This window comes from Hyperoodon ampullatus (genome assembly GCF_949752795.1).
Source record: "Hyperoodon ampullatus genome assembly, chromosome: 1".
Lineage (NCBI taxonomy): Eukaryota > Metazoa > Chordata > Mammalia > Artiodactyla > Ziphiidae > Hyperoodon > Hyperoodon ampullatus.
Genome location: NC_136914.1, coordinates 112,562,667 through 112,586,834, shown reverse-complemented (window position 1 = coordinate 112,586,834; position 24,168 = coordinate 112,562,667). Strand labels below are relative to the sequence as shown.

Below are 24,168 nucleotides of genomic sequence, written 5' to 3'. Positions count from 1 at the left end.
TGTGGAATCTGAAAAAATTGGTATAGACGATCTTATTTACAAAGCAGGAACAAAGACACAGACATAGAGAACAAATGTATGGATACCAAGGGGAAGGCAGGGGGTGGGATGAATTGAGAGATTGGGATTGACATACATACACTATTGATACTATGTATAAAATACAGTATCTAATGAGAACCTATTGTATAGCACAGGGAACTCTACTCAGTGCTCTGTGGTGACCTAAATGAGAAGGAAATCCAAAGAAGAGGGGGTATATGTATATGTATAGCTGATTCACTTCGCTGTGCAGTATAAACTAACACAATATTGTAAAGCAACTATACCCCAATAAAAATTTTTTTAAAAATTATGCCTGAAGCCAAACTATCTCAGTTCAGATTCAAGCTCTGGGACTCTGAGCAAGTATTTAACTTCTGTGTTCATTTTCTTCATCTGTAAAATGTGGATAAAAATAGTATTCACTTCAAGGGTTGTTATGAGTATTAAAAGAATAAATACATATAAAGTATTTAGAACAGTGCCTATAAATTCTGAAAAAATGTTGCGTGCATTATATGATACCCAAACCATTTTCATTCAAGTCAGTTTTAAAAAACGAATCAAACTAGAACATTCTCTAGCACCACACACAAAAATAACCTCAAAATGGATTAAAGACCTAAATGTAAGACCAGATACTATAAAACTCTTAGAGGAAAACACAGGCAGAACGCTCTTCGACATAAATCGCAGCAGTATCTTTCTTGAACCACCTCCTAGAGTAATGAAAATAAAAATAAACAAATGGGACTTAATTAAACTTAAAACCTTTTGCACAGCAAAGGAAACCATAAACAAAACGTAAAGACAACCCACAGAATGGGAGAAAATATTTGCAAATGAAGCAACCGACAAGGGATTAATCTGCAAAATATACAAGCAGCTCAATATCAAAAAAAAAATAACCCAATCAAAACATGGGCAGAAGACCTAACTAAACATTTCTCCAGGGAAGACATACAGATGGCCAAAAAGCACATGAAAAGATGTTGAACATCGCTGATTATCAGAGAATTGCAAACCAAAACTACGATGAGGTATCACCTCACACTGGTCAGAATGGCCATCATCAAAAAGTCTATGAACAATAAATGCTAGAGAGGGTGTGGAGAAAAGGGAACCCTCCTACACTGTTGGTGGGAATGTAAACTGGTACAGTCACTATGGAGAAGAGTATAGAGCTTCCTTAAAAAACTAAAAATAGAACTACCATGTGATCCAGCAATCCCACTTCTGGGCATATATCCAGAGAAAACCTTACATAGAAAAGATACATGCACCCCAACTTTCACTGCAGCATTATTTACAATAGCCAGGATATGGAAGCAACCTAAATGTCCATTGACAGAGGAATAGATAAAGAAGATGTACATATACAATGGGATATTACTCAGCCATGAACAAAGAATGAAATAACGCCATTTGCAGCAACATGGATGACATTATCATACTAAGTGAAGTAAGTCAGATAGAGAAAGACAAATATCACATAACTCATATGTGGAATCTAAAAATATGATACAAATACAAATGAACTTATTTACAAAACAGAAACAGACTCACAGACTTCGAAAAAACTTATGGTTACCAAAGGGGAAAGGTGGGGGGTAGGGATAAATTAGTAGTTTAGGATTAACATATACACACTACTGTATACAAAATAAACAATGAGGACCTACTGTATAACGCAGGGAACTCAATGTTCTGTAATAACCTATATGGGAAAAGAATCTGAAAAAGAATGGATATATGTATATTTATAACTGAATCACTTTGCTGTACACCTGAAACTAATACATTGCAAATCAACTATACCCCAATATAAAATAAAAATTAAATTAAAAAAAACAACTCTGAAACTTTAATCATATTAGTTGTCATTTTTAAAGATATTTCTTTATTCCTCAATAATTCTTTATTTCTCAATATTTCTTTAGTTCTCTGTGTTACACCACTATAGTTTAGGAATGTGTAGACACAGTCTGAGGAGGGCATCAGCAGCTCAGACTCAGGGTAAAGACAAGGACCTCCCACTTCAGCTTTGATGGTCATGTATATTAATATATACAGAAGTATATATAATAAAGACTTTATGAAAACATGTGATATCTGTGTCACTTTATAATCTTATAACCCTGAAATTATAGGATACAGAATAGATCTATGTGTGCTTATTATTTATTCTTACTTTAGCTATATTTTAACTAGGAAAAAAATCTTAGACGTATTAGAAATATTTACATGTATTTTTATCTTTTCATAAATGTAACTTCACACTGGGGTCAAAGAGAAAGTGTGAACTGTTATCTCTTGATGGTATATGCTTGGCAAAAGCCCAGAAGACATAATGAGAAAAGAGAAGAAGAAGTGTGAAGAGAAGTGAATGGTCCTGGTAACAGAATATGAATTATTATAAAAGATGATTTTACAATTTTATAATGTACTGAGCTGAGATAAAAAAGACTGTTTTATATTTTGTAAGTGTGGAGCTTAACTATATAGAATAGATAGTTGGAAATCTCACATGTAAGACAAAGACATGCATATCTCAATGAAAAACTCACTGAGGTAAAACTTGCCAATTGAAAGTTTATATCCTCTAAAATTATTTTATTATACACTGCTTGCAGTTAGAGCAAAATATAGACTAGTGATGCTATTTATAAATCTGTTTGGAAGTCATGTGCTGTGGCACTATTAGGTAGCATCTATAAAACAGGTCCTATTTGTTTTTCAAGGCTTTATTTGAAGACATGGGCAGAGAACAGAATTATTGAGGTTATAAACATGTAAATTGCTATGGTTTTAACTAATATAAATATACACTCATGTGGTATATAGAATTATATATAGATATATAATATATGTTTATCTAAATTATAGAATATACATTTATTCTTATATATTAGTTAAGAGAAATATAAATCATATTTATATTTATAGGAGATTAAATAGCCGCAGACACTTTTATTATAAGTCACAAAATATATCATAAGAAAACAATATTTGATAACTTTAATTTAAAAATTAAAACTTATGGTATCACAGGTTATCACTCAGAATCAACCAGAGTTGAGTGAATATTCAGAAGCCCAGATTTTCAAAGAATAGCACTGCCAGACCAATCTTATAATGTAATGTAATGTAATCCTTATAGGGGAAACAAGAAAATAAAGACTTTAAATATAAGGCTTTATAATAGTATGGAGGTATTTTATGGTATATACAAGTACTTTCATTACATTAAATGAGATTAAAGTTGTCAGTATAACTGCTCTCATTATTCATCATTGTTAAATGGCCTCTGCACACAGAGCGCTCATTCTCCCTACTCATTAAAAGGACCCAACCTGAAAGAACATATCAGGTACATTGACAATGGGCCATTTAATCAAACTGTTTTTTCCTGATATATCTATAAAAAAGAAAAAAAATGTTTTGGGGATAAGATGAATGCTTCTGTGGATACCTCTACAGATTAAACGGTTGACTCAGCAGCACTCTGAGTACAAACATAGAGCCTAGAGAAGCAACCTGATGGCACTTTAGTTTATTGTACTTAATGGCACTCAGGACAAGCATTTTATTCACATAGATTTCCCCTAGCTGAAATTAATTTCTTCCTTCTTTGTGCTTGCACAGCACACAATTTCTTCCCCTCCTACAGCATTTGCCACATTTTGCCTTATTCTAAGCTCTACTTTTTTATGTAAAAAGGTGAAACATCAATACTTACAAATATCTTGATAAAAATTTTAAGGTTTTTCTGTATCTTCCCTCCTTCACCATATGCCCTTCTCCTCTAAATCAGCATTATAAAGCACATGCTTGCTACACAGAATTCAAGTATAGATCAATTATTACCACTATAAAACAAACCAACAACATGGAAAATGAAAGAGTGAATTAGGATGAAGTGTCGTATTTTATATATATTTTAGGCTATACACTGGCATACCAGAAAACTATTAATGTCTTTCTTTCTGACCAAAAATTGGTTATAGCATATACTATATCATGAAAAGCAAATTATTTGTGTGAATTTGAGGTCTCTTCAATAGCAGGAGACTGTTACCTTCTCATGAGTAAACTCAATCTCAGAATAAAGTCTTATACTCTGTGTCCTAGTTCTTAGTGCCCTACATAGGAAGTACTAAAAATCTTTGTTAAATTGCATTAATCAAACCTATGGAGTTTACTTTTGTTGATTCTAGTCTATAAGTCAATGATCTGGCAAACATTCTCCTTCTACTCAGTATCCACAGGCCACTACCATCCAAAACAAAAAATAAAAACAAACAAACAAAAATAGTGTTTAACTGATATAGCTTTAGCTGTCTTTCTTTGCAGTCTGAGGAACTAAAGGATAAAGAGCAGATAGATATAGTCAAGGGGTCAAGGATGAAACCTGAAAGCTAAATTATCTTATAACTCAGCTATAAAAACAATTCCACAAGTTTACCCTTTCAAATCATTCAGAGATCATTATCTTGATAAAGGCACTGAAGCCTTAGTAGTGAGAAAGAAGAGTGTCTTGAAATAGAAACTTAATATATCCAAATTAAGTCTTCATGTGAGGTGGCAGAAGAAAAAAATCAATCATAGGTTTTGACCCATAAGGGTTTTTCTGCTCATCCATAAGGTGAATGATACCAGTAAAAATATCATTTGTACCATTTACTACTATAGATTCTCAGCCTCTTATGAAGACATGAGACAAAGTCATTATGAGCTGTCTTAAGAAACTCCAGCACAGTTTCAATAAGATGTTCAAAAAAGTATTTTAAAACTATAAAACAAATTAGATACTTGATTTGTTCATATGACACCAGACAAATTAGTTTGACTGAATACATATTAATATATTTCCTGAAGTAAACAGTTGTTTGGGCCACCTATAAAGACATCCTTAAGAAAGAGAAATAGAGGAGCTGACTACTGAGGGCCTACAATGGTCCTATTAAGTATCATATCTGTTTTGTTTTGTCGTCTTTTCCTCCCCCTGCCCCCATACCACTAGGGATATTTAGTTTCTATGATATTAAAGAAAGAAAGAAAGAAAGAAAGAAAAAGATCTAGAATGAGTGGTAGATGCATGGATGTAAAACAGTGAAATAATATGGAATAGAAACCAGGGCAACAAAATGTAGTGTGTGGCAAGAATAAAACTAAATGTGCCTAGTCTCTTAAAAGCTCAATTTTGCCGGGTGATGGCTTAGACTTTAACTTTGTATTTGTATCAGTCTGGTTCCGGGGGGTATTAGGACCTTTTCAGTAGGCTTACTGTCTATGTAGTGTCTCTGTAGACTTAGTCTCTCTCTTGGCTATGTTTGATTATTCCCTTTATTCCTCAGTTCTGTGATATCTTAAACAGTCAAACTACTAGTTTAGTTGAACAACATTTTTGTGGAGGAAAAAGTAAATGCACTGTTGGACTACACTGTAATAAATAAGCATCACATAAGAGACCAAAGAAATATTCTCCCTTATCATTATAGCAGTATCAACTAAATCTTTATAAGGCTGTCAGGTTTTTCCTGTGAATATCTGAAATAAGGCTTCTTTATTGCATTTCATGAACTGTCAACACCTTCCACACCATGGAAGATTAGCCCATGATCTGGCCCACAAAATGTGTGAATCCACAGATACTGTGTGGTTATACGACACTTATCATAAACAGAAAATCTTATTATCAAATTTCATGACATACTGTGTCATTTAAAGATCTTAAGGACCACAGAGTAATCAAGAGACTACATAAAATATAACTATATTGCAGTAGTTATCCCATTTTTATATGTTATGCATAATTAGCTTTAATATCATCTGTGATTTGTAAAAATGAGAACAGTAGGCATTTCTTTCAGCTTAAAAAACAAAAGTTCAAGAAAGTTGCTGTGAGGAATAATAAATGAAAGTTACTGTGAAGGACTTTCCAAATATGAATAGACATACACTGTCAAATAATAATCAAATAACATTTTTAATGTGAATGCACTGGCAATTTATGTACGTATTTATAATTAAACAGTTCAGATAAGTTGCTCTATTGTAATCAGACCTCCTCCATTATATTGTGTTTAGTCCTGGACATTGTATTTTCAGAATGAAATATATAACTTTAGAGCATATTCAGAGGAAACCAAGGACTCAATATGCTTTGAGTCAAGCTGCAATATGAGAAGATTCAGACTAGAGAAAAGACGAATCAGAAGAGACAACAATGTTTTGCATTATACACATACGGCTGTCATGTGAAGAAGAATTAACTGTTCTCTGTGTCTTCAAGATAAGTGGGGAAACATTGACAGTGGAGGAAGTTTTGGATTCCATACAATGCTGACTCTGGAGCTCTCTCTAGATACAACAGACTACTTCAAAAGGAAACAGTTTTCAAGCTGCAAGGCATAATCACATACAATTTGGCTTAGCTATTGTGGAGAAGTTTCAAACAAGGAAATGGTAAAACAAATATTCCAATCTTTAAAGCATTTAGCACCTTTATGAATATTATACAATGAATATGAACACATATTGGGACAATAAATAATCTCATTTATGTGTCTGAATGATGGGGATTTATTAGGAAGAGCAGAAGGTGATAGCTATCTGTCTCCATGGCCTCACTATTGCCATTTTCTAGTTGAAGCCCCTCCTGTGAATAGCTGCTGCGCTAATTTTTATGATGCCACCTACGCTTGCTAAAATTAGCTAGAAGCAACTCCAGTTATCTGTATTATAGGATAACAGCAATAACATGGTGTAAGGGGAAATGTTGACATGGGCAGTGTCTTTGTATCATCACAGAAAATCTAACGGCGCTCAATAATGTGCACTGACTTGGGTTTAAAGACGGACGAAGTATGTTCAATACATTTTTCTTGCTTCATTTGCTATAGGATGCTGTACTATAATATTAATATTTATAGTATATAGCCATCAATAATATGAGTGAACAATTTAATCTTTTAAAGTGTCAAAATATTGAAGGACCTCTCCTTTTTATGATTTTAAAAAATAACCTCAGAAAACAACAGTATAACACTAGTCTCTCAAATCCATTGTTTCCTTTACATTCCCATTTCTAATGTCTTAGTCTATAATACATTATGTTTTTTGCCTGGACTATAATAATCTCCTAAATGCTTGTCTTCCTCCATTATGTTTATCCCACGAAACATGGACAGATTAATCTTCTTACAACATTGCTTTGCAATTGTCATATAACTGCCTAAAAAACTTCAGTAGCTGAAGAACAAAAATAAGTTGCCACTGTAATTTATTGAGCAAGTTCTGATCAATAAAGTGCTTTAGCGGGTCAATCTTAGTAGCAGCATGATTGAAGAAGGGAGGTAGGAAGACTATTCACATGGTAATTTCAAAAATCTGGTCAAAATGATGAGAACTTAATGTGTTAGCAGTACTTATAATTCAGAAAAAAATCACACATCCAAGAACTATTGCAAAATTATAATTATCTTCAGGATAGTTTCATTTAAACAGGAAAAGAGAAAATCAGAAAATTGGGTAACACTGGGTGACTAAAAGGATACTGTTGCCAGTGATTATAATGGAAGAAATCAGAAAAGGTAATCAGTTTTCGGGATGAACAGATCAATTAGAAATGGTTATGGGAATGTAAATAAAAATGTTCATTAACTGGAAATAGGGCAATGGCTTTCGTTTATAGTTGGGAACTTGAGATACAGATTTGATGTTAAAGGTGAGAATTTAAACATTAAGAAGACATTAAAATTCATGGGAATGCATGCATTCTCAGAGGAAATGGCTTTAAACAGGGAAGAACGTAATGTCAGAGGCTGAACTTTAACAAACACCTACACTCAAAAGGGTAGCTTAGAAGCCAGATAAACATTAAGCACATGTGAAGGAAGAGATCCAATAGAGTTCAGTGCTAAAGAAGTTCAGCAGAAGTAAACTGCTGAAATATCAAAGAGGATGCAGATGATAAAAGGCCGTTATACTTGGTGATATGAAAAATCTTCCAGAAGAAAAAAAAAAGAAAAATCTCACGAAATCCAAAGATGATTTTGAAGAGTAAGAATCAGAGTGGTAGAGATGGGTGATAAACTGTATGAGGATTAAAAGGAAATAAAGGCAATGAATAACACTTTTATGGCACTTCACAATTTATAATGGGATCCTTATTTACCTAAGAAAATTAAAAAACTGGATAGTAACTGGTTGGCTCAAGTAAGATAATTTTTTAAATCCAGGAGATTTGTAGCAAATACTGTTAGTAAACACATACTCAGAGCTAGGCTTTGTTTGAGAAAAATAAAGCAAGGTGACATTAGATGACATTAGATAGTGGAGCAAATTTTGTGTGTGTGTGTGTGTGTGTATTTATAAATGTGCATATATTTATACACACATATCTATGAGATGCTGGCAGAAAACACACTGAAATATTAACTGAGTTCTAAAAAGAAACCCTGCCTGCGTTATTTTCCATCTGAGGAAGAAGCTTTTGGAACTGAAACCTTGGGAAAGAGCAGCTCCCCTAGATGAGTTTGATGTTCTTCCACGTTTATCTTCGGATTTATAAGATCTGATGAGCGTTAGGGCCAGCGCTGAAGATGAAACATTTCCACTGACCCGTGTGTGGTATGTCCCCTTCCATTCAGCCCTGGAGAGCAAGGCAGAGTGAACTGACCTGAAGTGTGTTGTGGGAATCAAAATTCAGTTATAATCCAGCATACTGTGTCAGTGCTTCATGGTACCTAGTTTTAAACGTTGAAGTGTTTCTGGCAAGGGTATATTTTATGTTTATGTATAATGCTAACATACTAGCAAGGGATTTAGTTGTGACCATTCAGAAATAATTTATCTGTTAAACCTTAATTTAAAATAAAATGATGTTTAATCAAGAAAAAAAATCAAGGAGATTTGGTAATGTTTAAAAACAAAAAAGAGAATCAGAGGAAAGAAAAAGACCAAAACAGCTGGAGGGGGTAAAAATAGGGAGTTAACTATATTCTGCAATACACAGGCACTGAATGGAGAGCACAGATGAAGCAAGGCAAGGTAGCAAGTTTTACCAGGACCTACTGAGCTAAAGGTAAGAACAAAAGAGAAACTTCACTCTGCCTTCCTTTTTTTCTCCAGGAAAGAGAGACGGAGACATCATCTTTTGAAAGTGAGAGTAGAGCTGGGGGATTTCAAAGAGAAGTGGTCTGCAACAGCCATTGAATTGTTAAGCAAGCTGAATTTTGACAGCATGGATTTATAATGGATCAAGTCATTATAGTTCTCTACCTTCTCCAATCGGTGTTTGGTGATACAGAATCAGGAGTGTAGAAATCAAATACTGGGCAGAGATTCAATGCTGAATATTTGCTTATGGGTTTGGCAAAAATCTATCATTGAGATAAAACCCAAAGCAAACAAAACGAGGCATAATTTTTAAGGGCCCCAAAACACAGAATCATAAAGATATTCTAAATATGCAAGTTCTTAATGTCTTGAAATAGCTATTAAAATATATGCAGAAATTTGTACTGTAAAATTGACAAGAAATCTTTTCTTAATGGCATTCTTAGTGCCCAGTAATAACAACATCCTAACTTTCTGAAGTGCCTCACAGCTCACACAACACTTTCATATGCATTATCTCATTTGATCTTCACAAGTCCAGACTCTACTCAACTTGAATCAAATTAAAGAATTTAGAGTATGTGAGTTGCTTTCAAGTTTGTCTCTATCAATCATGAGTTTTCTTTCATGCTACCATTTATAATAAGAGCTTAGGAAAAGTTTCGGTAATGTTATGAGATAAAGAAAAAACACTCCTTCATTTACTATGCATTTTTTGGAGTTTGCTTCTACCTATGGTTTTGGTTCTTACGCTTTGCCTTCTGCCTAATAATAAAAAACTGGGTTGTGCCTACAGCTGTGGGTCCTATAAGAATGACCTCTGCACTTAAAAACTTACCTAAAGGACTTTTGTAACCTACTTCTTCTTTGGGTTTGAGAAAATCCTAGGCTAGCTGCAACAATATAATTAAACACATTAAAAGTACTGAATGAACTTCAATCAAATAATTTAGCAAACTGTACTGAGTATCTTCACTATGCAAATACTATAATATGTACTCAAAACTTACAAAGTCAAGGGCGGAATTAAGAAATGTTCAGGGAAGGATAGGTTTTATGTGACTGTAAGCTCCGGACGTGTAAGCAGAGTGATAACACTGTCAGAAAAGCTAATGTGTTCCTGGGCTGTGTTACAAGATGTCTGGCATATAGAGCAAAGACAGTGATAGACTACTGTGTATTTCCCTACATATATTTGTAATATAATTTACAATATTTGTATTATATATTATTATATTTCTACCCCTAGTGTGTTCACCTATGAACTCTTACAAAAATTAGAGCTATCCAGAGGACAGCGTCCAGAGTGAGAGAGGGACTCAAAGCAATGTGATATCAGAAATGTTTGCAAGAACTAGCAGCATTTACCCAGAGAATTGAATATTTATGTGCAGAAGGAAGCAGGATTATCATTATTGTGTATGACCGACAGAGGGGAAAATTAAGGCCTTTGTACTGACCTTACAGTAGGCATGTTTGGGCTCAGAATGAGTAAGACTTTAGATTACTTCATTAGGATTTTAATTTACCATTTATTCAAAGGTAAACAACTTCTTGTCAAGGGCTTCAACACTGGATAAGGGATTGAATTAGGATATATTTAAGATCCTTTTCAAATTTGAGCCTGATTTTTCGTGTATAATAATAACTTATAAATCATAGTGTGACTATGTCTGTAGATAAATATAAAGCCCCATGTAAATAAAACAAAAAGATTTTTGGCAGTGGGACTAATCTTTATAGAAAATGTACCATTTGAGTTTGAGCTTGAATGATTGGTAGGATCTTGACTATAATAGTGGGCACCTCAAGCTAACAATTAAATGATGTAAGTGTATGGGGATTACAATCACTCCCACTGCAACTTAGGTATGAGAAGAAAAGAGTTTTGATTTTCTTATGTAATAATCTAAATCCTCAGCAGAAAGGTGATTGGGATTGAAGAGGTCTTATGCCCAGAAAATCACATTACTATTTCTCAAAACATTACCCCCTTTCTCATTACACAAATTTTCTGTGTAATGGTAAAAAAATCTGATCATGGTAATTTCCTTTTTAAAGGCTTTCACACATTGCCCGTTTCTTTAACATAAAATCCTTTTAGAGGCTTTCCTAACTAACCAAACTACGGTGGGGTCCCTGTGTGCACTTCCACAAGCTCCCATACTTCCTCTTCCCCGTAACACTCATCATTTTACTTTTTCAATGTCTATCTTTCCTCATAGATATGAACTCAAAATTTCCAACATCTAGTGTATTGTCCTTGGACACAGCAGGTGCTTCCTAAATATCTGTGTAAGTTATAATTTTAATTATATGCATGAATTATATGTCTCATCTGTAAATCAATAAATTGGTAATCTATCTTACATAGTTCCTTTTAAGATTTGTAAATTTACCACCACTCTGAAAGATGAACCCACTGTGGTTGGGCTGACAATATCAATTTCTAGTTGAAACTGTGTTCCTCTTTGGAACACAGGAAATTCACTAATAAGCCCCATCTTGTCATATTTCTTGACAAGTAAAAATTTATCCTCTCCTTGGGGACACTCCTCACTTGACACAAAAGTTTTCTCAAACTACACGAAGGAGATCCATCTTCGTTAATACCTAAATTCATAATGAGGACGTTTCCCTTTAAAAGACCCAGTTATCTTCCACAGATTTTTAACAACTTGCAGTCGTGCCAAATTGTCTCACAGGCTTGTTTTACCCTAAGCTGGTTCATCTGTTTTATGAGGCTTCAATTAACTAGACTTAGTCCTGTCATGGCTAAATGGATGTGACTAGAAAGGGCAGCATACAGCAATCTTTATGTAAGTTGTTACTCTACTGGTTAACATTTAGGTTTGAAGTTGGGAAATCAGTGAAAAGAAACTTTAATTTCAAATAGGAATCCACACTCAAAAGGGGAGCGGGCACTACTTTTGATCCCCAGATAGCTATGAAACTAAAAACTATTCCAAAGATGCAAATGGCAACAGAGATCAACAGGCTGTGACCTCTGTTTTCTTTTTAAAAATCATTTGCACCTCCCCTGAGTGATTTATTGCTAAATCTTAAGTGACATTTTAAAAAAATGGGCAGACAAGTTTAGGATAAGTTAAGGAAGCGCATTTTCCACGTGGAAAAGGTTCCTTCCATATCCTTGAGGGCATCATCTCTTTCACCTTCACTGGCGCCCACAACAAAGCCTGGCACAGAGTAAGCGCTTATTACTTATTTGTTGGGTGAATAAATGGATGAATGAATGAAGCTAGACTGAGAAGTCTGGGGTGGGGAGCTGGGGCCCCCGAAGCACGTCTGTTGCCTTTCCAGCAGGCTGGCGGGCATCTCCTCATTCCCTCACTTTCCTGGCAGGTCTGAATTCCCGTTTGCCCCTCCTTCGGGACGACCAAAATCCTGTCCCTAAACCATGCCACTCCTCAGTTAATCCGCTCATTTCTCACACAGACGCAGCTGTTTCTGAGGAATGGCTGGCGGAACACGTTAGGTCCGGACTGCGAGTAGCCCGGGACCTTGAGGGGGCGAAGGCAGCCCGCTGGCTCCAAAACCCTATATAAAAGCGTCTGGACCCTCATTCTTCCAATCCTTGATAAACAAACAAACTGCTCACTCTCACCTCCTCGTGCAGACGCCGCAGTGCCAACCTGGTTCCGACTAACACTGTGAGGAGGGAAGGAACGCCAAACCACCCTCACCAGCAGAGAGGGACAGGCGACCGCCTCCGCCACGCCCCGCGACACCCGCCGTTCCGGCGCGCTCAGCCGTCCGACGCCTCACGCGCGGGGTTGCGGGCGCCGAGGCGCGAGGGCCCCCCGGGCCGCGTACACTCGGAAGGCCGAGGGAGCGCCGCGCGCCAGCAGGTGGGCGCGTCCTCTCGCGCGCGTGCGCGCCCCGTGCCTTCTCCCTCACGTTCCCCGCGCGCCGCGTCCCCTCCCCGCCGGGAGCGCGCCGCCTCCCGCTCTCGCGCCGGGTCTGTCTCGGCTTCTCAGAGCCGCACGCTCTGTGGAGCTCCCGCCACTGCCGTCGCCTCGGCTCCTCGGTGCCGCGTCCCAGGTCTCCTCCCCTCCTCCGCCACTCCCTTTCCCTTTCCCGCCCTTCTCTCTCACACGGTCCACGGAGAGAGCCTGGATACGAAGCAGGCGGACGTGAGAAGGGGGTTGGAAAAATGGAGGTGCCGCGCCTGGATCATGCCCTCAGCAGCCCCACCAGCCCCTGTGAGGAGGTGATCAAAAACCTCAGCCTGGAGGCCATTCAGCTGTGCGACCGGGACGGTAAGAGTGGCCGGGACGGTGAGGAGTGGGGGTCGAGCCCACGGCCAGGCACCGCGGCCGCTCTGGCTCAGCCGCCCCTGCCCGCCCGGGCGGCAGGGTCTTTTGTTGTCCCACCTGTGCAAATGAATGCCGGTGGGGGCTCCCCTTCGCCCACCCCCTCCGCCCCTCAGACCCCAAAAACAAAAGCACCCCGGGGCTCGCGCGTTGGCGGGGAGAGTCGCCGTCGTCCCCGGCCTCGGCGCCCCTCGCCGGCCTTGCCCGCCTGGCCCCGGCCGAGGGCTGCCCTCGCGAGGGCGCCGTTCCCGCCCGCGGCTCCTACCCGGGACGCGGCGCTTTTGATCTTTGCCGCAGTCCCGCCGTCCTGGGTCTCCCGGCATCGAAGGGGAGATGCCCTCAGGGGGTTTCCAGCCTGCTCGCCCCGCCGCCTCACCCCGCACACACACTAGTTAGCGGTCTCTGCCCAGAAACTTAACAGTTCCTTTTTCGAACATCTACATTTAGAAGTCTTTTTATCCTCTCAAAATGGGATGGGGGTGACAGTTTTTTCAGTGAGGGGGCAGAAAAAGAGTGCATTTCAGCACCACGGACAGCCACCGGCTTCGCCGTTTGGGGCTGTGATTCAGAAACTGTCAAAAATCTGTGAAGGAAGTGGCCTCGTACATCTGCCGTGATTCAGAATATGGGGCGAGTACTCGCCATTGTGTCTTGATATATTATACCGCTTATTCTGTTGTTAAAGTTGGCAGTCTCCTGAAGACGGACGTTGATTAAACGTCCGTCTGAGCGTTAGAGAGAAACCGGTACTACGTGCAGCACGGGTAGTCACACTGCTTCTGTATTAGCTGGAGAGTCAGTGCTATTTCAGTAATGCGGAAAAAAACTTCATTTGTAAAGAAGTCATCTGATTCGTACTGATTGGCCTAATAATTGTAAAAATTATACATGTGACAAAGGAAAAACAATTTATGTGTTGTCAAGATGATCCTGAACAGTTTTGGCTATACATGAAATTAATGTTTAACTGTATATAGAGACGATGATTTTAAAATGGTTTTTTAGCCAAGGTTATGTAGATATACTAATATACTCACAATAAGGTCATAAAATTGATCAGTATGTAATCCAAGTAGAGAGCCAGAGGTTTTGTTTCCATTCCATTTAAATAGTAATAACTTGGTTAGGCGTTGCTATACAGTACGGTTTAGGTCAACTGAACACCGAGTTTCCGTTTAATAATAAATTTAGGACAATGGGTCTTTGATTAATTGCTCTTTGAAGCCAGAGCTGCTTTGAATAATTCTGAAACAGGTGTAGTATGGATGATAAATATTCTTGCAAAAGCTGCTTATATTTTCTTTATCCTTAAATTGTTTTGGTCACCATAGTATTAAGTGCACATATTTATGGCATTAAAAAGATTCATTGTTTTGGTATTCCATATATAAGGTTACATTATTAGACTATACAGATTATTTTTAACATAGCACATAGGAAGTCCTGTAGTCCTATGGGTTTGTTTATACTTTTGTGAAATGACTTGTTGTAATGTTACCACTGTAAATATTTTTATCTTCCTAGACTGGTTTGACAGAAAACCAAGAATCTAATAAAGTAAAGGCAGATTTTATTTTCATTTACTTCAATGATTTATCAAAAGCTCATTACTGTAGTTATTGGAAATGGGCAATTCATGGTTGCTCCTCAGAAGCCAGTAATCAATACTTAAAATTGCATTTACCACCTGTTTCAAAGATACTAAGAAAAATAAAGTTTTTTAAATGACCTTTACAGAGTTAATAATGCAGAGTACAAAAATTAATGTGCTGCATTTACCATGGTCTCTCCTCCTAGAGTAGAAGTTATTTTATTTTGGTAATATTTTTTAGTTGTTTTAGTTCACATTACTAATCCTTGCAAAATGAGCAAATTACGTAACATTTAATGGGGGGGGTATTGGCACTAGGCAGTATCTATGAAAATTAATACTTATTTGCAGACTTCTGAGTCAACACAGATTAATTAAATAGGGTTTCATTTTATAAAATAGCTTATGCCAACAAATACAGAGGGCTAACTCTTCTATTAAAAGATGTGTAAAATTTGAAGATAGCTAGTGTAAAGATGTTGTTAAATGCCTAACTTTTCATTTTGTGACTCTATATATCAATTCCAAAAATGTTAAGTTAGTGTCATAGGAATAATTTAGAGGAGGTGATATGGTTATTTTTACAGAACAATTTTTAAATGCTGCATTAAGTTTTTCAATCAGATCTTATTTATCATAATTTTATATTGAGAAATTTTCAGCTAGATGCATTTGCTACCTTCACTCCCTTACTTTCACTCCCTCTCAGGTCTCATTATTTTACTGCTGAAAATATATAACATAGAAAAATTAGTATGTGGTAGATGTATTATGTGCTTAAGTACATAATAAGTGCTATATTTTCATAATTTTATTATAGAAATAGATTTGTCTTGTTTGCTCTTTATTTTACCCTAATATTAATCTGATGATGGGAAAAATTAGAGCAATATTAATTCCTTAGAAGTGGAATAAAGTAGAATAAGAGAAAGTATCATATGATTGTTTAATAAACATTTCCTTTTACCTTCTCCACTGATAGACATTTTTAATTTTATAATGTTTTGCATATTGCATCAACTAAGATCTGTAGCTGCTGGTAAACATAACTGTATGTCTTATGCTTCCCTGGCTCTCCTCTTTTATGTTTGTTTGTTTTTTTTCTGTCACTTGCCTTTTTTCTTACAATCTGTTTACATTATTAGCAACAATTCACAATGCTTCTTTTTCTCATCATTCCTCAAAATATTTATAGTCTCTGAAGAATATGGAATAGAGTCCAAGTGGTCATATAATTGGATTTTTTAATTAAGCAAGAGGGTTCTTATACACACACATTATCTCATGTGTGCTTTTATCCTAGGCATGTGTGCTTTGGTTGCTAATACATGGCCCTGCCTAGATGTTACTTGTGGTTCAACATGAGGATTCTGGATCGACTTCTATTAGGAAACCTCTGAAGATGTGCTGTAAATCTAGTAGTTTCTATAATCTATAAGTAAAAGAGTGTTTCTGTTATTCGCCTCTGCTGTGCTGAAGTAGCCTCAAGTTGCGTATATGATGTACTTTAATTGTGGCTTTTCAAAAAAAAATCCAAGGAGAAAACATAAATTTGTCATCGGGAAGCATTAGTAATATGACAACTTATTTCCAGTTTGTTTCTTCACATAGGTACTTCAGACCCTCACTGACCTGTGACATGACAAAACAGCTCTGACCCCACACATAGAATTCTACGTTACTTCTCTTCATCTTTTCTCATCATGCATATACATATTGAAGCTTTATTTCCTTGCCGAGAAGGAAAGATTTATCTTTATGTTGCTTTATATGTATCCAAGCTCCCTGCACTCTTGTTATAATAGTAAAGAAGAAAATACAAAGTTAATTTGTTGTATAGCATTTAATCCACCCCCAAGGCTTTCTAGCTTTAATAAGTATTATTTCCATGATTCGGGCATTTTATGACTGCCTAGATATGGTTTGTGGAGTGTATGATGCTAGTCAGCAAGGGAACACAATTTAAAGGAATTGCACAGGCAGAAGCTGACATTTCCCTGTCTTTGTCTACCAGTAGTTTGTGGAAGAAAAGGGAAAAGGTTTTTTTTTTTTAACATATTTTAAAAGATAAATTCCTTTGTATTTGGACTCTATCATATTTGTTTAAATTATAAATCAGTTGAGACTTTCTTCTTTATGCTTATTGATGTGTGAATTAAACAAATTTTAATTTTGGAAACATGGTAATACAGGAGTGCTTAGTAACACAACGCTGTATTAGATAATTCTTGGAGATATTTTTTAAAGCAGATGTCTAGGACAAATACCCTTAATTATTACCTTTCACAGTACAAAAATGTAAGGTAGGCATTACTCAGTCTCACTGACATGCAAATAGCATGGTGGTAATACCATTTTAGAATCAGACCTCTCATACAATATTTACTCTTGATAGATAGGCAAATTACTTAACCATTTTTTACCCTCAAGCTTTCTCATGTAATATGGGTATAATAATGTCAGTCCTGTAGGATTGCTGAGATATTCAGTAAAGTATTATATACCATTTCTCACAGTTTTTGACACAAAATAGAGAATAATAATTATTTTTAATGGACTGTTATTCTCCACATACCTTCTTGAGTTGAACTGCTTCTTAATTCTTATTTTTTGGCCAATGTTTAGATCTTTTTTTAAAAATTTCAGTTGTGTTTTGTTTACATAGTAAATCCTTCTTATGTCACTTCAACTTCATGAGTAGTCAATGGAAACTGTAAATTCTGAATTTGAAAAGAACAGTAAAATCACAGTTATAGTACTCTATCCTTTGCTTATATTTTTCTATCGCATCAGTAATATCCTTCTCAGCATTAATCCTAAAAGCTATTTTCAGCTTCTATTTTGAACCTACTGTTTGCTGTTTTTCATGTACCTTGTGACCTTGATACCTGCTTTGGTAGGTATTTGCATCAGAGCCCTTCTCTGTTCTTGATTTAGCAATTGTTTTCTTTATGATTTTTTTCTAAGTATAGATCTATACCAACACATGTGATCTCCGGGTTCATTTCTTTGACCCTGATCTGACTATAGAGATGCTGTAAATTTTCATTAGTGAGTATGAAACAAAACGAAAAGAAAAACTAAAAGAAACAAGCAAAAAGCTTGAAAACCATCACATTATGTTAAACAAATTTATATTCTTGGTAGGGGTTCTGATTCATTCCCAGAGGAGACCAGGAAGTTTTTAGAGTAAAAGTCACATCAAAGGATATGTGACCAGGCTCCCTCCAGTGGTAGAATGACCGATATGTCATAAGTGGTAACATTCTTGCCTAGGTAAGTAAGCCAATTAGACATTCACTCTATAGAACACTATCTAGGCAACTTCCAAGTCACTTTAAAAAAAAAAAAAAAATTGCTGCTGATGTTTCCCTCTTTAGGCCTAAGCTTGATTTTTCCCTTAACTTATGTGAGTATAGTTTCATGATGACGTTTATGTTTTATCCTGGGCTTCGGTAATAACAGCAGCTGCATCAGTTACTGCAGTAAGCATGATCCTTCTAGTTTTTGGTTTTCCTTCTCTGCCCTTAAATGTATGATTTAAGTTCTCCTTATAGCATTTGCCTCTTTCTTGGGTTTGTTTTACATTTCTTTTAACTTTCTCTATAAAGAATCTTTTTATTATTTATAAATTATTTAAATTCTATCTTTACTACTGTAAAGTATTTGCCCATTTTTAACTGTTTAAAGTATTTTATTATTACTAGACAATAGTTAAACTATCTTATTAAGAAGACTGTATTTTATACACATACATTTGAGAAGTAAAATTAGTATTGGGGGAGGACTTTCAGCAGAAATGTATTAGAAGATTTGAAGAGTCTCAACAAGAAAAATAGGCAGCCTCAGCCTGTTCTCTATGGGAGGATAGTGAGTGGCAATGGTATAAGAAAAATCTAAAAATAATTACCAATAATTTGTGACTGATTGAATTTTCAAGCAAAATGAAAAGTGACGGGGCTTCCCTGGTGGCGCAGTGCTTGAGAGTCTGCCTGCAGATGCAGGGGACACGGGTTCGTGCCCTGGTCCGGAAGATCCCACATGCCGCGGAGCGGCTGGGCCCGTGAGCCATGGCCGCTGAGCCTGCGCGTCCAGAGCCTGTGCTCCGCAACGGGAGAGGCCACAACAGTGAGAGGCCCGTGTAACGCAAAAAAAAAAAAAAAAAAGTGACCGGGGTAACTTTAGGATTTTAAGTCTAGGAAATCTGAAGAATCATTGACAAGAATGAAAAAAAGGAGAAAGGAAAGAGTATTTAGACATTGTGATGACAGTATTTTACATCTCAAATTTTAGGTCTCAGTGGACATCTAAATATGTCCCTAGCCCTTTTCCAGGGGTGCTTCCCTCTCAGAAAAATCATTCCCAGAACAGTATTATATACTGCCTTCTCATTATTGTTTCAGTGTGGATCTCCACAAGAGACACCATTTACATTCTTCTCAGACTCTCCTTTTTCTTGATTCCCACTCTTTAGGGCTACTTACCATCCAGTGATAATATTTTGAGAATCATTACTAAACCACTTGATACCTTATAGAGGATTATGAAATAGAGATTTTTGAGTCATCTGCATAAAGGTAGTTTTGGAGTCTTAGGAGACTTTTCACAGGCATTTAGTATAAAGTGAAAAGAACATGTACATTAAGACATTTGAAATCTAACATAAGAGACTTCCTTGGAAACTTATGTTAAACCTTTAGCAATTCCTCTTATGTTCCGGGGAAAAGAGTTCTAGAATGAGCAAGAGAATTGTTCATAGAACTATATATTTCACTGGGGAGGCTAGAACTTAGGTGAAAAAGGATGTCTAGAATTTGACTTCAATTTTAGAGTGGCCTCTGATGAGCTTTGTGTCTCACCCCTTGAAGGCAAGGAATTATCACATCCTGCGGAAGGCCCATTTTGAACCCCAAAGATGAAATAAATCTACGATCCAGGCTTGTTAATGCAAACAAGTGCTCTACATTTTGAAGTCCCTCACTAGATGTGAGTTGAACAAAAAGCATCATACTCTGAATCGTGGTTAGTTTTGTTTGTGATATTATGACTATCTGGGCCAAGTTTGTGGTTCATTTTAAAGGGGTTGTGGGAGTTTTGCATATACACTACTAGTTGCAGTGGTAGTGGCAACTACTGGAAATAAATCTGTCTTTTTGTTTTCTATAGCCTATGCGAGTGTTGCTATCTAATAATGGTATGAAAGGCTTATAACTTTCCTAGACATATGCCATTAAAGACAAGCCGCAAAATATTTTTCAATATACTTACTGTGATTTTTCTTGAAAAATAGTGTCTTACCTTCTCTAAGACTGAATGTTGGTAAATCTCTCAGTCTTTAAAGTTTTTAAAGCTGTTGATAAATGCAAAGAAAAATGACAGTTTTTCAGCATCAGGTATGTGATATGTTCTTTATGATTGCATTTTAGAGTTATATCTATGATGTAGAAGAGGGATCAGCAAGTTACAGTCCTTGGGCCAAATCCAAAAACCTGCTGCCAGGTTTTAAAGTAATTTTACTGGAATAAAGCCATGCTCATTTGTTTATATATTGTCTATGGCTACTTTCTTACTAAAACATCATTTAGAAAGAAATACTAGTTATACATTAGTATTTCCAGGTATGCTTACAATTCCATTAATAAATATGTTTTAAAGTATCAAAGATGATAACATGAACTTTGAGAAATACTGATAGTTATATTGATACATACTATAAAATTTTATGTGTATATCATATTCTTCTAAACTAAATTCTCATTGAAAAAGAGTCAAGATCTTACTCATCTTTCTATTTCCATAGTTTCATACACTGCTTCCCAATCTCTCTCTATTTTGTTGGGGTTTTTTCAATATTCAGTCTATCACTTAGACATTATAAAAATACAATAAAAATGAATTATTAGAAAAATGAAATTTAAAAGATCCAAAAAGATTCAGCAGACATAAAACTTACTGTCAGATTCCTATAAAAGTTTCTAAATGCTCAATCCTAATTTTTATATTTATCTCATCACAGACTGGTAAATAGTTTGCAGACCTCACTTTGAATACAATAGCTAGAGGACGGTGCCATTCTATTCTTGTTCAAAGGTTAATTTTTAGGTACTAAACTTAACCAGTTAATATTCACACTTTGTTTCCTTCTGTTTTTTTTTTACTTTCCTGGTATTTTTACTGTTTATACATGTATCGCAACTTTAGGGTCTATATTAAGAACAGGGGGAGAAAGGACCCAAGAATGAATGTAACTTGGATCCTGCATTCAAAGGATTTGCTGACAATTAGGGAGATGATATATTTAAATAGATGAATATAATATGCAATAAGGATATAATAAGAGTAGATGCAGCTCAGTATCAAAAAAAAACAAGCAACCCAATCCAAAAATGGGCAGAAGACCTAAATAGACATTTCTCCAAAGAAGATATACAGATTGCCAATTAACACATGAAAGAACGTTCAACATCATTAATCATTAGAGAAATGCATATCAAAACTACAATGAGGGGCTTCCCTGGTGGCGCAGTGGTTGAGAGTACGCCTGCCAATGCAGGGGACGTGGGTTTGTGCCCCGGTCCCAGAGGATCCCACATGCTGCAGAACGTCTGGGCCCGTGAGCCATGGCCGCTGAGCCTGCGCGTCCGGAGCCTGTGCTCTGCAACGGGAGAGGCCACAACAGTGAGAGGCCCCCGTACCGCAAAAAAAAAAAAAAAACCAAAAAACCCAAAAAAACTACAAAGAGATAACATCTCACACCGGTCAGAATGGCCATCATCAAAAAATCTACAAACAATAAATGCTGGAGAGGGTGTGGAGAAAAGGGAACCCTCTTGCACTGTTGGTGGGAATATAAATTGATACAGCCGCTATGGAGAACAGTATGGAGGTTCCTTAAAAAACTAAAAATAGAACTACCATATGACCCAGCAATCCCACTACTGGGCATATACCCTGAGAAAACCATAATTCAAAAAGAGTCATGTACCACAATGTTCATTGCAGCTCTATTAGCCAGGACATGGAAGCAACCTAAGTGTCCATCAACAGATGAATGGATAAAGAAGGTGTGGCACATATATACAATGGAATATTACTCAGCCATAAAAAGGAACGAAACTGAGTTATTTGTATTGAGGTGGATGGACCTTGAGACTGTCATACAGAGTGAAGTAAGTCAGAAAGAGAAAAACAAATACCATATGCTAACACATATATATGGAATCTAAAAAGAAAAAAAAATTGGTCAGAAGGACCTAGGGGCAAGATGGGAATAAAGATGCTTACCTATAGAGAATGGACTTGAGGATACGGGGAGCGGGAAGGGTAAGCTGGGAGAAAGTGAGAGAGTGGCATGGACATATATACACTACCAAATGTAAAATAGATAGCTAGTAGGAAGCAGCCGCATAGCACAGGGAGATCAGCTCGGTGCTTTATGACCACCGAGAGTGGTGGGATAGGGAGGGTGAGAGGGAGGGAGATGCAAGAGGGAAGAGATATGGGGGCATGTGTAGATGTATAACTGATTCACTTTGTTATAAAGCAGAAACTAACACCCCACTGTAAAGCAATTATACTCCAATAAAGATATTAAAAAATAAATAAATAAGAGTAGAGAAGAAAAAGTGGGTAATTCTGTCCTGAGTCTCTCAGATTGCTTCACAGAGAGAAGCAACATTTTTTCTGGGTATTAAAAGTAAAGTAAAAAATTTCTAGAAGCGAGATAAGGGCATTTCCGGCAGGATAAGTGCATATATAAAGGCATAACACCATGTATGTCCTAGGAATACATAGCATTTAGTATTGCTGAAGGAAAGAAGTGTTACTTGTGAGAAAATAAACTAAACGCTAGTTAGGGCTAGCTAGATTATGCCATGATCTATAGTTTGGATTTATCTAGTTTGAAATCTTATTGGTAGATTTCAGATTTTCTAATTTGTAGAAAACCTTTTAAAACAAAAATACCACATTTTACAAAACTCTAACAAGTAAAAGTAGCATTTTACTAGTATACATTTATCCTGGAATTTCAAACATGCATCGTTTTTCAAATTAAGTCGATTAAGTGAGAACTTAAAATTAGCAGTTATACTTGAAAATTGTTATTTAATGTCAGCCTCAGCATCCACTTTATTTCTGAATTTTATTTTTATTGCATTGTCCCTAGGAAATTCTGGTTCATACAGATAAGTAGTGGCAAATGGTAATTTTTTTTTAAACTTATTTTGCCTTCTCAGGATACTCTTAAAATAAATTGATTAAGACTTTAGAGAAATAGTAAGATTTTTTCCCCCAAAATGAATCAAATTAAGTCCCAATTGAATAAATCCTTTTGGAGGGAAGTGATAGAATTGATTCATCCATCAGTTCATTTTTTCATTGTTCAGTGCAAAAATAATGTATCTTATAATATTCTAAGATATTCATTGACAACATTTTTAAATGCTCATATGTTTGCACTGATCTCTTAAAATTTCAGAGCAGCTTAATTTAATTTACTTGGATGATGACTCTTAACTGTAAGGATCAGTTTCATTACTGATACTTTATCTGCATTTATAAGCTTGGTAACGTTTGTGACTGTTTTGTCAGTTTGAGTTTTTCAACTTGTTACAAAGCTATATAATCATATTAGTGTGTCTATTATTTACATTTGAAAGATTTATAAAAGGGCTTTTTAATGAATAAATAAAGTATTTCTTGTTTCTTTTGAAATATTTATACCTTGCTTCAGGACACCTACCTAAGTTTGGTGTGAAAAAAAATGAATTTTGAAATTTTCTATCTGTAACATTACAGCTAACTTCAGAAAAAAAAAAAGGAGAAAAATCCATCAATTTAAATGGTAGTCTGTATGTGATGAGGCAAAGTTATTTTGAAGTATCTTAATATCCAGTCCTTATTAGTGAACAGTTGCTACCTAATGAAAGCTGACAACAGCTTTTATAGGAGCTACCACTCCTGAGATTTTAAAAATTTTACCTGCTTCCCTTAATAGAGTTGTCTCAACAATTCTGATTGTTTAGTTGATGATGTGTAAAAACCTGATGTAGACATTAAAATTGTCTTGTCCATTGT

At 36.2% G+C, this 24,168-nt stretch overlaps 1 protein-coding gene across 2 annotated transcripts in view; it reads left to right on the top strand.

Moving 5' to 3' along the window:
* Window positions 1-13,339: 13,339 nt before the first annotated feature.
* Window positions 13,340-24,168, top strand: part of PHYHIPL (phytanoyl-CoA 2-hydroxylase interacting protein like) — a gene marked incomplete at both ends in the record, with an annotated part of 88,658 nt that continues 77,829 nt past the window's right edge. The window contains one exon of one of the 2 annotated variants that reach the window (XM_079703775.1): window positions 13,340-13,445. In XM_079703775.1, coding sequence (XP_079559901.1) covers window positions 13,340-13,445 — 106 coding nt within the window. Of the gene's footprint in view, window positions 13,464-24,168 lie in introns of both variants that reach the window. The other variant, XM_079703774.1, reaches the window with a different exon arrangement.